General features: G+C 40.3%; 1 protein-coding gene across 25 annotated transcripts in view; it reads right to left on the bottom strand.

Annotated features, from left to right (window-relative positions):
- Positions 1-9,489: 9,489 nt before the first annotated feature.
- The window catches only part of DST (dystonin), a 520,430-nt gene continuing 515,072 nt past the window's right edge, over positions 9,490-14,847 (bottom strand). For all 25 annotated transcript variants that reach the window (XM_027524344.1, XM_027524350.1, XM_027524347.1 and 22 more), the window contains 2 exons: positions 11,748-11,871; positions 9,490-10,534 (listed from right to left, as the gene is read on the bottom strand). In XM_027524344.1, coding sequence (XP_027380145.1) covers positions 10,272-10,534; positions 11,748-11,871 — 387 coding nt within the window. In that variant the 3' untranslated portion in view covers positions 9,490-10,271. The remainder of the gene's footprint in view (positions 10,535-11,747; positions 11,872-14,847) is intronic.

Raw genomic sequence — 14,847 nt, 5'->3', positions numbered from 1 at the left:
TAAGATCATGGCATCCGGCTCCATGACTTCATGGCAAATAGAAGGGGAAAACATGGAAGCAGTGACAGATTTCCTCTAAAATCACTCTGGATGATGACAGCAGCCATGAAACCAGAAGGTGATTGCTTCTCAGCAGGAAAGTTATGACGAACCTAGACAGCGTGTTGAAAAGCAGAGATATGACTCTGCCGACAAGGGTCTGCTTCGTCAAGGCTTTGGTCTTTCCAGTGGTCACATACTGTTGTGAGAGCGGGACTGTAAAGAAGGCAGAGCACCAAAGAACTGATGCCTTCGAACTGTGGTGCTGGAGAAGACTCCTGAGGGTCCCCTGGACTGCAAGGAGATCCAACCAGTCCATCCTAAGGGAGATCAACCCTGATTACTCATTGGAGCACTGATGCTGAAGCTGACGCTCCAGTATTTTGGTCATCTGATGCCAACAGCTGACTCATTGGAATAGTCCCTGACGCTGGGAAAGATTGAGGGCAGGAGAAGAGGGCGTCAGAGGATGAGATGGCTGGATGGCATCACCAATGCAAATGACATGAACTTGGGCAAATTCAGGCGATGTTGAGGGACAGGGAGGCCTGGCGTGCTGCAGTCCGTGGGGTCGCAAAGAGCTGGACACAACCGGGCGACTGAACAACAACAACCCTAAGTTGCTACTAGGGCTGGTTTCTGGTGAGATGTCTCCTGGCTTGCAGAAGGCCCTCCTTGATGAGTTCTCACAGCCTTGCCTCTGTGGACCTGCAGTGAGAGAAGTCTCAGGTCTCTCCCCTTCTTCGTGCAAGAACACCAGTCCTTAGGATTAGGGCCCATTTTTATGACCTCATTTAACCTTAGTTATCTCTTTAAAGGCCTTGTCTCTGACTATAGTCATATTGCAGCTTAGAGCTTCACCTTAAAAGAGTTTGGCCAGGATAGGATGGGGAGGACACCAGTCAGTCTGTGACAGTCATGATGTATTATTTTTATCATATATTGTTGTATTTGATTTGCTAACTTTTAAGGATTATTGTATCCATATTCATGAGTGATATTGGTATTAATATACAGTTTTCCTTTCTTATAATGCCCTTGATTTTGGTATCAAGGTGATGCCTCATAAAATGAACTGTGAAGTGTTTGTTCCTTTTTTCCTTTTTTGGATGATTTTTGTAAATTTGATATTCATTTTCATTTAATATTTATTATTCATGAATATTTAATATTTTTATTTAATATTTAATATTTTATTTAATATTCATGAAATACTAAATATTTCATGGAAATCACCAAAGTACACATTCAGTATTGAATTTTTCTTTTGGGTAAAGTTTTTTATTCTTTTGTTTTTATTGACCTCTAATTGATTTATAATACCATGTTAGTTTCAATTGTACAGCACGGTGATTCAGTTATATACATATAGGCATACATATACATATATAGGCATATACATATATTCTTCTTCAGATTCTCTTCCCTTATAGGTTATTACAAAGTACTGAGTATACTTCCTTGTGCTATACAGTAGGTCCTTGTTGGTTACCTATTTTATATAATGTAGTGTGTATATGTTAATCCCAAACTCTTAATTTTTTCTCTCCCCCTTCCCCTTTTGTAAGAACAAATTTGTTTTCTGTGTCGTGAGTCTCTTTCTATTCGGAAAATAAGTTCATTTGTATCTTTTTTTTTTCAGATTCCACATATAAGTGAAATCATGTAATATTTGTCTTTCTCTTCCTGACTTCACTTGGTATGATAATGTTTAGTTCCATCCATGTTGTTGCAAATGGCAATATTTCATTTTTTTATGACTAACAGTCCATTGTATATATGGACTGTTATACATCTTTTCCATTCATCTGTTGATGGACATCTAGGTTGCTTCCAGGTCTTGGCTATTGTAAATAGTGGTGCAATAAACATTAAGATGCATATATCTTTTCAAATTATAATTTTCTCCAACTATATGTCTAGAAGTGGGACTGCAGGGTCATATGGTAATTCTAGTTTTTTTTCTAGAAATCTCCATACTGCTCTCCATACTGTAATATCAATTTACATGCCCACCAACAGTGTAGGAGGGTTCCCTTTTCCCTACACCCTCTCCAGCATTTATTATTTGTAGACTTTTGATGATTGTCATTCTGACTAGTATGAGATGACACCTCATTGTAGTTTCTGATCTGCATTTCTCTAATAATTAGTGTTGAGAATCTTTTCTGTGCCTGTTGGTCATCTGTATATCTTCTTTGGAGAAATGTCTATTTAGACCTTCTACATATATTTTTTTTGTTTGTTTCTTTGACACTAAGTTGTATGAACTCTGTATATTTTGGAGATTAATTCCTTGTCAGTTGCTTCACTTACAAATATTTTCCACCAGTCCAGGGGTTGTCTGTTTTGTTTATGGTTTCCTTTATTGTGCAAAAGATTTTAAGTTTAATTAGATCCCATTTGTTTGTTTGTTTCCATTACCCTAGGAGACAGATCTAAAAAGATAATGCTGCAATTTATGTCAAAGAGTATTCTGCCTATGTATTCCTCTAGAACTTCTATAATGTCTGGTTTACATTTAAGTCTTTTATCCATTTTGAGTTTTTTTGGGGTCATGGTGCTAGAGAATGTTCTGATTTCATTCTTTTACATGTAGCTGTCCAGTTTTCCCAGCACTGCTTTTTGAAAACTGTCTTTTCTCCATTGCATATTCTTGCCTCCTTCGTTATGGATTATTTTACTAATGGTGTGTGAGCTTATTTCTGGATGTTCTATGTGTTCCACTGATTTATATTTCTGTCTTTGTGCTGGTGCCATACTGTTTGATTACTGTGGCTTTATTATAGACTGTGTGAAGTCAGGGATCCTTATTCCTCCCACTCTGTTTTTCTTTCTCAAGACTGCTTTGGGTATTTGAAGTCTTTTATGTTTCCTTATAGATTAAAAGCAATTTTTGATCTTGTTCTATCAAGAAATGCCATTGGCATTTTGATAGAGATTGCATTGAACCTGTAGATTACCTTGGGTAGTATAGTCATTTTGACAGTATGAATTCTTCCAGGCAAAGAACATGGTGTATCTTTCCATTAGTCATCTTTAATTTCTTTCATCAGCATGTTAGTTTCCATTGTACAGGTCTTTTACCTCCTTTGTTTAATTTCTCGTTTCTGATCTTTTGTTGTTAGAATATAGAAATACAAGAGGTTTCTGTGTATTAATTTTGTATCTTATAACTTCAGCAGATTCATGGGTGAGCTCCAGTTTTCAGGTAGTGTCTTTAAGATGTTCTAACTAGTACAGCCACTATGGAGAACAGTGTGGAGATTCCTTAAAAACCTGGAAATAGAACTGCCTTATGATCCAGCAATCCCACTGCTGGGCATACACACTGAGGAAACCAGAAGGGAGAGAGATACGTGTACCACAATGTTCATCGCAGCACTGTTTATAATAGCCAGGACATGGAAGCAACCTAGATGTCCATCAACAGATGAATGGATAAGAAAGCTGTGGTACATATACATAATGGAGTATTACTCAGCCATTAAAAAGAATACATTTGAATCAGTTCTAATGAGGTGGATGAAACTGGAGCCTATTATACAGAGTGAAGTAAGCCAGAAGGAAAAACATAAATACAGTATACTAACGCATATATATGGAATTTAGAAAGATGGTAACAATAACCCTGTATACGAGACAGCAAAAGAGACACTGATGTATAGAACAGTCTTATGGACTCTGTGGGAGAGGGAGAGGGTGGGAAGATTTGGGAGAATGACATTGAAACATGTAAAATATCATGTAAGAAACGAGCTGCCAGTCCAGGTTCGATACACGATACCGGATGCTTGGGGCTAGTGCACTGGGACGACCCAGAGGGATGGTATGGGGAGGGAGGAGGGAGGAGGGTTCAGGATGGGGAACACATGTATACCTGTGGTGGATTCATTTTGACATTTGGCAAAACTAATACAATTATGTAAAGTTTAAAAATAAAATAAAATTAAGATGTTCTATGTATAGTATCATGTTGTCTGCAAATACTGAGTTTTGTTTCTTCCTTTCCAACTTGGATAACATTTCTTTCTTTTTCTTCTCTGAGTGCCAAAGGTAGGACTTCCAAAACTATGTTGAATAAAAGTAATAAGAGTGGACATCCATGTACTGGTCCTGATTTTAGAGGAAATGCTTTTCACCATTGAGTATGATGTTAACTGTGGACTTTTCATATAAGCCTTTATAATGCTGAAGTATGTTCCCTTTATATCCCCTTTCTGGAGAGATTTTGTCATAATGTTAAATTTTATGAAAATCTTTTTGAGTCTATTAATATGACCATATTTTTTGTTCTTCAGTTTGTTGTTTCATCACACTGATTGATGAGTTGGTATTGAAAAATCCTTTCATCCCTGAAATAAGCCCCATTTGATCATGATGTTTGATCCTTTTAATGTACTGCTGGATTTGGTTTGCTAGTATTTTGTTGAGGAATTTTGTGTCTATGTTCATCAGTGAGATTGGCCTGTAATTTTCTTTTTTTGGTGATATCTTTGTCTTGTTATCAGGGTGATGTTGGTATCATGCAAAGAGTTTCGAAGTATTCCTTACTCTGGCATTTTTGGGAATAGTTTCAGAAGGATTGGCATTAATTCTTCTTTTAATGTTTGATAGAATTCTCCTGTGAAGCTATCTGGTCCTAGGCTTTCATTTGTTGGGAGTTTATAAATCATAGATTCAGTTTCAGTATTTGTAACTGATCTATGTATATTTTCTATTTCTTCCTAGTTCAGTCTTAGGCAATTGTACCTTAGAATTTTTCCATTTCTTCTAGATTGTTCAGTTAATTGGCATCTGGCTGCCTGTAGTATTTTGCTGCATCTATTAATACGACCATATTTTTTGTTCTTCAGTTTGTTAACTTTGAACTGTGGTGTTGGAGAAGACCCTTGAGAGTCCCTTGGACTGCAAGGAAATCCAACGAGTCCATCCTATAAGGAAATTGAATATTCTTTGGAAGGACTGAAGCTGAAACTCCAATACTTTGGCCACCTTATGCGAAGAACTGACTCATTTGAAAAGACCCTGATGCTGGGAAAGATAGAAGGCAAGAGGAGAAGGGGATGACAGAGAATGAGATGGCTAGATGGCATCACTGACTTGATGGACATGAGTTTGAATGAACTCCGGGAGTTGGTGATGGACAGGGAGGCCTGGCGTGCTGCAGTTCATGGGGTTGCGAAGAGTCAGACACGACTGAGTGACTGAACTGAAGGTTACGTTGTTTGAGATTTCTTGTTTCCTGAGATAAGCTTGTATGGCTATAAATGTCTTAGAGCTGTTTTCTGCATCTTACAGGTTTCTGAAATTTTTATTTAGGAATATTTACTTATTTGACTGTACCAGGTCTTAGTTGCGGCATGCAAGATCACTAGCTGTGGTGGGTGGTATCTTTCAGTTGTGGTTTGCAAACTCGAAGTTTCAGCATGTAGAGTCTAGTTCCCTGACCAGCGATCAAACCCAGGCCCCCTGCTTGGGGAGCATGCAGTCAGAGTGGACCACCAGGGAAGCCCGTCATTGGTTCTGGATTATCGGGTTTCATTTTCATTTGTCTCTAGGTATTGTTTAATTTTCTCTTTATTTCCTCAGTGACCCATTGGTTGTTCAGTAGCATAGTAGTAACTTCCACATATTGTTTTTTGCATTTTTTAAAATTGTAGCGGATTCTTAATCTCGTAATATTGTGGTCAGAAAAGATGCTTGATAAAAATTTCGGTTTTCTTAAATTTACCAAGGCTTTGTGTTCCAGCATGTGATCTATCCTGGAAAATGTTCCATATACACTTGAAAACTGTGTATTCTGCTTTCCGATGGAATGCTCTATGAATGTTAATTAAGCCTATATGGTCTAATGGATCATTCAAAGCCTGTTTCCTCATTTTCTGCTGATCTATTGACGTGAGGGGTTAAAGTCCCCACTATTACTGTGGTAGTGTCAATTTTTCATGTATGTTAATATTTGTCTTAAGCATTGAGGTGCTCCTATATTGCTGCATATATATTCACAATTATTATGTATTCTTCTTGGGTTGATCTCTTGATAATAGTGTCATGTCCTTGTCTCTTTAGCAGTCTTTAAATTGTTTTATCTGATATGAGTATTGCTATTCCAGTTTCCTTTTGATTTCCATTTGCATGGAATAACTTTTTCCATCCCCTCACTTTCAGTCTGCAGGTGTTCCTAAATCTGAAGTGGATCTCTTGTAGACAGCATACACTGGGTCTCATTTAAAAAAAAATCAATTCAAGCAGTGTGTGTGTTTTGGTTGGGGCATTTAATCTCTCTACATTTAATGCAATTACCTATATATAGTTGCCATGATGTTGTTTTATTGCTTTGTATGTTTTTGTAGGTCTTTTTATCTTCTCTTCCTCTTTTGTTCTCTTCTCTTGTGATTTGATGATTATCTTTAATGTTGTGTTTGGGCTATCTTTCTTTTTTGTGTATCTATTGTAGATTTTTGGTTTGATCACAAGGTTTTGATATAGCAGTATGTATGTATGTGTGTATATATAGACACAAATACATATATATATAAATATATATAATTTGGTGTATATGTATTTATATATATAAATTAAAAATTTGGTTCAAGTTGATCTCTAAATTTCAAACATCATGCCTTTGCACTCTCCTCCTCTCATGATTCCTGGTTTTGATATATTTGTGTGTTGATGATTTCCTGCTTTTACTATATGTTTGTCTTTACTGGTGAGCTTTCCCATTTTGTAATTTTCTTGTTTCTAGCTGTGGCCTTTTCCTTTCCACCTAGAAAAGTTCCTTTAGCATTTGTTACACAGTTGGTTTGGTGGTGATGAATTCTAGTTTTTGCTTGTCTGTAAACATTTTGATTTCAGCTCTTAACTTTCAATTAACCTTGCATTCCTACAGCAGGGTACACTCTGTAGATGAGGGTAACTGTAGACCTGCCCTGGTCTCAACTGTTTCAAATCTTTTTGGCTCATAACCTTGAAACATCATAATCTATGGCCCTTTCGTTAAGTAAGACACCGTTGCTTCTAATTTGCTGAGAACAGTCAGTGTAGTTAGGTAACGTAACTCCCGTCCAGTTTTACTGAGACGTAACTTGGACTGCAAGGAGATCCAACCAGTCCATTCTGAAGATCAGCCCTGGGATTTCTTTGGAAGGAATGATGCTAAAGCTGAAACTCCAGTACTTTGGCCACCTCACGCGAAGAGTTGACTCATTGGAAAAGACTGTGATGCTGGGAGGGATTGGGGCAGGAGGAGAAGTGGACAACAGAGGATGAGATGGCTGGATGGCATCACTGACTCGATGGACCTGAGTCTGAGTGAACTCCGGGAGTTGGTGATGGACAGGGAGGCCTGGCATGCTGCGATTCATGGGGTCGCAAAGAGTCGGACACGACTGAGCGACTGATCTGATCTGAACTAATGTACAGTGCTGTGTAAGTTCCCATGCTAACCACCTTATTTTTCGCAGTCCTTCCTACTCAAAAGGCATGTCCCTTTCCATAGGGCCAATTCCTCTACCCTGACATCTGCAGAAAGCACTGAAAGTGAACCAAAAAACAGGTGGTCCTGCAAATCTAGTCCATAACGCCAAGGTTATGAGATCAAAGCCTAAGGACAGCCGATGACAGGATGTCAGCGGGGCTCTGAGTGGCAGCCACGCAACAATTTCCTTGCTCTCTTTCTCCAGCTGGTGGAACACTCCTAATCACTTCTGGTTGGTGGCTGCCAGATTAGAATTGGATTTTGCTCATTATTTAAAAAAAATTTTAATGTAGTCCGTTTATGATGTTGTGTTAATTTCTGCTGTACAGCGGACTGATTCTGTTTTATAGTCATATTCTTTTCCACTACGGTTTATCCCAGGATATTGAATACAGCTCACTGTACTATGTAGTAGAACCTTGTTGTTTATCCATCCTATATACAATAGTTTGCATCTGTTAACCCCATGCTCCCAGTCCTTCCCCTCCCACCCAACCCCTACGGCAACCACCACCGTGTTCTCTATGTTTGTGAGTCTGTCTCTGTATTGTAGGTCTTTTAAAGTTCTTAATATGCCTCAATTTATCTTTAACAGACCCAATCTTTACACTGATTTTTAGTGCTGTGAGTCAGTCCAATGTCATGGTTTTAAAAAAAGAAGAAGGAAAGAATGCAAAAAGACAAAAAGAAGAGGAAGAGAAGGCAATGTACATAGGGAGGAGGAGGACAGTTTACAGGAGGACCTCGGAAGTCAGGATGAGGCTCCAGAAAACAAGCATTCAAGAGGAAATAAACATCAGACATCAGAGAGTGAAAAGTTCCCCACAAGGCAACTGCTAGTGACTGGGAACAGCTCCCGAAGACTCTCAGGAATATTTTAAACCACTTACCTTTCTCCCAAAGTGTATTTTTCTGTTACAAAAAGGCAAAATCCCTAGGTCTTTAACAGGGGCAGCATTCAAATGAGCTGAGATAAAATTATGTTCTTAAATTTGTCTCTGAACACATAAGCATATTCAAAGCACCAAAGGAGTAACAACTTCAACTGCCTTCTCAGATGACGTTTTTACAATCAAAATGCATGAATTATAACACACGATCTCTTAGGTTAGAACTATGCTTCCCATCAAAGGCACACATTTGAGGCCCATGCTTTGAGAAAGAAGTTTTTGTCATTGAAAGAAGTACTGAATTTCTGTCCGTGGAGATTCCAGGTCCTCTGTGATAAAGGTCACGTGAGGAAAACATGATTATCACCTTGAACCTGATCACCACCACTCCCACTTGTGAAATAAATTGACAATGTCACGAGGGAAGTCATAACTGGTCATGGTTCCAAAGGAACCATTTGCTATCCTTCTAATCATATTTGATGCCATTTTAAATAAAACTCTACCATTTGATTCTTAAATGTACGCAGGCTAAAAGGATATAACTATATTACCTTGTCATACATTCCCTGCTTTCAGTTCATGTTTTTTAGTGATTTAACTTTTCCCCTTTTGAAGAGAAGAGGGCTGGGGACCCTGTAGGCTCAGTGTCACCAACAGTGGCTGGCACATGGTTGGCACTTTTGAATTAAAAGTAGAATGACTGTTATTTTATCATTTGTTCATTATATATTATATCCTTGTGTTTCTGTCCCCCAAACTTAGCCTATCACACTGTTACTAAAGAGAGATCATCCATATAACATTTATTTAAAACAAATAAATGGAAAAAATTCACTTTAAAGAATCAGTTATTCCATATGTTCATGTGAATATGTTTTATTAAATGCATACTATAATAATATCTTTCTATAGTATGTGAGTATACATAATAAATTAAAAGGTATATATTTATTAAATATAGATATAATACCAGAACATGATTATTTCAGATGAGAAAATCAAAATAAACCCATTTTTAAGTCTCTTTTGGTCACTCCAAATGGATATTTGCTCATAAAAAAATACACGGATTTGTTTTTTTTTTCCCTGGGGAAAAAAATTAATTCCATAGCAATGTAGTTAAGGGACATATTTTATTTCATAGCTTTTCCGCAAGCAAACTTGCTTTGATACAAAATGAGTTCAATGGTACAGGCGCTACTGTCCACTCAAGCAAAAGAAAACCTCACATTTAGATGAATGCACTTTATGATGATACTCTTACAGGATACTAGGTCTCAGGTCCAGGTGGCCTCTGGCCTCAGGTGAAGCCATGGGCGCAGAAATGCACAAGAGTCTGGGAGTCTCAGAGCATGGGAAGGCGCGGAAAGGAACCTCCTGTGAGTTCTGTCAGCAGGAGGATAAGAACCGTGGTGGGTGTGTCTGTCTTTCTGCCCCCCATCTCGCAGTTCACACTGACATCATCTCGGAACAGATCCCTGGGGGTGTCTGTTGGCTTTTCGGGGTCTCCAGAGAAGCAGGGGCGTGTCATGAGGTATCCTTCACATTAGCGCCCAGTGGAGGGCTGGCTGCCGGGAGGCTGTGGACTTACCTTCAGGTACCGTGTGCTCAGTGTAGGAACCTCTGTGCCTGTCAAACACTCTCTCCTGCCTCACAGAGGGTGTGAGTCCAACCCCAGACTATCTGACCCAAAATCATACAGAGGAAAGAAAAAGACAAATACACAGATAAGGCCATCTGCAGAATTTTTAAACTCACCTCTTGCAATATTTCACAATAATCTCTACATCATATGTTACATCTCTCAGACTTAAATAGTAAAGGCTTCAGGAAGGGCCGCGGCGGAACCAACTGCACTATCTCTTGGAGGACTTGTCCAATTTGCTGGCAGGTGATTTCCTCTGGGGCGTGGGGATTTTGGAAGGCTTGGCTCCAGGCGGCCGAGAACCTGCTCGGGGCGTAGGCCTGTGTGTTGGGGGGACAGTCTCCACGTCGGAGCACACGGACTGGATCTCCGAGATGTCGAAGTCCGAGGCGTCACTGCCGCGGCGGCTGCTGGCCCGGCTGCCGGCTTTGCTGCCGGCCCGGCTCCCGGGTCGGCTCGGCGTCCTCCTGGGATCTGAGCAGAGAGAGGGCAGAGACAGGTCATCCTGCCTCCTGCGCCCCCTGCCACCGGTTCTCGAAGCTCACCACCACACTCAATCTCAGCCAGTCTGCTGAACACCCAGGAGGTGCTCAGGCAATACCTGTGGGTTTTATGGCCTTGCTGTGACCCTTAAGTGGATGAAATATACAAAAAGCTGGATACACACACAAAGTGGAGGTTGGGAGCCATCCCACTTAAACAGGAATTCCACTGACTGGACACAGATGGAAGGATTAGACGTATTGAACTGGAGACTGTGTTTTCCAAAGTGTGGCAGGTCTGCCCTAGGGATGTGCGCAGTGCAATTGCACAGCATGCACTTGGTCAAAGTTTTACCTGCAGATAAGGAATTCAAAGCAGAGGGGAACGGAAGACAAAAAACTTTGTTTAAAGAAGCTTCAGGCTTGCTATAAAGAAAGCTGAGCGCCAAAGAATTGCTGCTTTTGAACTGTGGTGTTGGAAAAGACTCTTGAGAGTCCCTTGAACCACAAGGAAATCCAAACAGTCCTTCCTAAAGGAGATCAGTCCTTGAGTGTTCATTGGAAGGACTGATGTTGAAGCTCAAACTCCAATACTTTGGCCACCTGATGCAAAGAACTGATTCAATGGAAAATCCCTGAGGCTGGGTAAGATTGAAGGTGGGAAGAAAAGGGGACGACAGAGGACGAGATGGTTGGATGGCATCACTGACTCAATGGACATGAGTTTAAGTAAACTCCGGGAGTTGGTGATGGACAGGGAGGCCCGGCGTGATGTGGTCCATGGGGTTGCAAAGAGTTGGACACGACTGAGTGACTGAACTGAACTGAACTGAGGCTTGCTGTGCTCAGGACCCTGGAGTCAGAACCAGAGTGGTTGGGCTCTTCCAACCACCCAAAACAGCCCAGCGCAATTATCAAGCAGCAAAGGAGGCCAGACCTTCTGGCCTGAAAGGGTAGATTCTGTTGTAGCTTTTCTTTGATTTCACAGTCACTCTCTCATCTTTCTCTGGTACTTTCTGAAAGGGAAGTACCTTCCCTTTTGAGTCTCTTATTCCCCTTGGCTCATTGATCCCCTATCTTAAATGGATGACTGGGACCACCTGTCATTTCAGAAGCACACAGCAGCATCATTCGTCTTCCCTGACTAGGAAGAAACGGGACTCTCACCTTTAGATCACATCAGGGAGGAAACACCCCGGACTCACCGGCAAACTGGGTCCGCACTCTGGCAGCTGCGGTGGTGATCAAGCCACTGTCTTCCCCGGAGTGGAAGCCTTTCCCTGACAAGTATCCCGGAAGTCGGAGCTTGCTTCCCTGTATCGGAGTTCCCTGTGGTTAAGTAGGGAAAAGACATTTCAGACACTGCGTTTGTCCCATGATCCTCCACCGACACTGCTTCGCAGGCTGTGGGAACCCTCCGCTGACACTTGAGAGGTGGAGGGGACAGCCTACCGGTTAACAAGGCACTGAGCTCCCACCTACGAACTTCTTGTTCTCTCCCTGCATTCAGAGGGAACCCTCTAAAGGAGATGAGTCCATGTCGGAGAGAAGATATGAAAATAGAGGCAACAAACTGTGAGTATGTTAGTATCTCTGACAGTCAGTGAATATCACAGAGTTCCGAGTTCAGCCAAAAAAGAGGATGGTGATTGCATGGTACAGACAGAAGATGGGGCTCTGAAAAATTGTGTTTGGATTATCTGCTGCTTGCAAGGCTTTTAGGGACCAAGACAGAAATAAACAGAACAGAAAGAAAATAAGAAATGCTTAGACAGCCATCATTTAAACAAACAAAATGGCCCCCAAAAGTGACACTTTATTAATCTGTAAGACGTCACTTTTATCCCTTGGCCCTGTCACTTTCTATGGTCCTCACACACAAGATACCTTACACCATTTTGGGATGATTCTCTTAAAATTCTTACAAGCGTTCAAGCAGTCACAGCTATGAAATTTTTATTATAAGTCTAAAATCACTGCACTTTTTCTTCATCACGACAACATTTTGAAAATTCTTCCAAAGTTAAAAAAAAGAAAAAACAAATCTCCTGAGAAGTATAAGGATATCACATCCCTCAATGAGCTCACAGTCAGGGAGCTGTTTGGAGGAAATAAATCTATATAATTATATGTGCTTTTTAAAATTAATTTTCCTTTATCAAATACTTTTAAATGCTTAATAAAGCACATGTAAGACCTCCTGATACATCAGACTTGCAATTTGTTAATATTAGTGATATTCATAATTCATTTACATACTCTCTATACATTTAAGTATAGAATGTAAATAGAATTCATATAGATTACTTGAGTGTTCAAAATATTATCACACATCTAACCACAACCAATCCTCACACTTACCTAATCACTTTTTCACAGTCATGAAAGAGGAGGGCTTGAGGAGGGCAGTAACTTCCCCAAATGAAGTCTGACAGCTCTGCTTCAGCTAAATCCCTAACTGAGAATCTCAGCAACGCAAGAGAGACTGACGACTCGCAGGTGATGAAATATATTATGCGAGGTGACAGTTCCTGCCCCCGGAACACCAAAAGCACTCGTCAGGTGCCTTGACGCGCTTGATTTTATGATCACAAAGCTACTCAGTCCTCTGAAAGACCCCTCCACGGAAGGATACTGTTGTTTTGTCTCATGAGGCTACTTGAAATCATACCTAGTTTTCTATTACCTAAAGACTTTAATTTGGGTGGGGGGGTGGTTTCCATTTTTTAAAAACTTGAACTAACGGAGTAGCACAGCCCTAAATATTTATTTATTTATTTATTTATTTTTGATTTTATTTTATTTTTAAACTTTACAATATTGTATTAGTTTTGCCAAATAGCGAAATGAATCCGCCACAGGTATACCTGTGTTCCCCATCCTGAACCCTCCTCCCTCCTCCCTCCCCATACCCTCCCTCTGGGTCATCCCAGTGCACCAGCCCCAAGCATCCAGTATCGTGCATCGAACCTGGACTGGCGACTTGTTTCATACATGATATTATACATGTTTCAATGCCATTCTCCCAAATCTCCCCACCCTCTCCCTCTTCCACAGAGTCCATAAGACTGATCTATACATCAGTGTCTCTTTTGCTGTCTCGTACACAGGGTTATTGTTACCATCTTTCTAAATTCCATATATATGCGTTAGTATACTGTACTGGTGTTTTTCTTTCTGGCTTACTTCACTCTGTATAATAGGCTCCAGTTTCATCCACCTCATTAGAACTGATTCAAATGTATTCTTTTTAATGGCTGAGTAATACTCCATTGTGTATATGTACCACAGCTTTCTTATCCATTCATAAGCCCTAAATATTTAAAACAAACATCTCACGTAAGGTTCCCTCCTCTGCTTTCAGTTCTGGCCACAACAGATCCATCAGAAGTGACACCTCGAGACAGAACATGTGATACTAAACCACATCGCTCACTCGGGGGAAGGGAGAGGGACGAGGGGCTGGGGATGAGGACTGGTTTGTGCCCGATTCTACCTCCATCAGCAATTTCCATTTACACCATTCCGGTCTCAGGAGGGCAATGATATTTCCTCTGCCTGCCTCTCATTATGAGTGTGAGGGTTAAATAATACGTAAGAAAGAGTTTTGGAAAAGCATAAAAGGCTTTCGAGTGGTACTAAGTTACTTGCATCCAAGAGTCCTTGCCTTTAATATGAAATGCCTCCTTGGTTTCAGGAAGAGTTATTTAGAGATTCTCTCCCACCCAATTCTTGTGATTCTGGTCAAATATGTGCCTATGTTTATCATTTTACAGAGAAGTTTCTTTAAAAGACATATGGTTGACTTCCAGTTGAACATAAATGATCTGATATAGGAGTTAATCTTGGCAAATCTTATATCACCTAAATATCTTATCCCCATAGAGCATGTCATTTAAAAAAGAGCACACTGACTAAAAATCATCAAGTCTAATAAAGACATACACCTTTTGAGAAAGAGAGATAACTTTGTGCCTACCTTAGCCCCTGACCTCCGGCACTGATGACTAAAAGGCTATGTCCCAACCACCCAGTGTTCTTGGACAGACGTAACATACCAGACAGTCAGAAGGACCTTGCCCAGAGAGAACACTCAATCCACATTCTTTTAAGTGATTCTCTTGCAAATGACACTGCCTTTCACTCTCTCCCAAAAAGGATTATAGTATTTCTTGCTGAAATTATGTCTAGAAGCAGAAGGAAACCATCAGCTTGAAAAGAAACTGGACTCAGGTCTGGGTATAGTCTCCTGTATTTCACTCTCCCAGGGGAGAAAAGCAGAAGTATGAGCAAGAGAACAAAAAG

Source organism: Bos indicus x Bos taurus, chromosome 23 (assembly GCF_003369695.1).
Source record: "Bos indicus x Bos taurus breed Angus x Brahman F1 hybrid chromosome 23, Bos_hybrid_MaternalHap_v2.0, whole genome shotgun sequence".
Classification (NCBI taxonomy): Eukaryota; Metazoa; Chordata; class Mammalia; order Artiodactyla; family Bovidae; genus Bos; species Bos indicus x Bos taurus.
The sequence above is the reverse complement of the archived record's forward strand: the minus strand, read 5'-3'. Positions and strand labels throughout refer to the sequence as shown.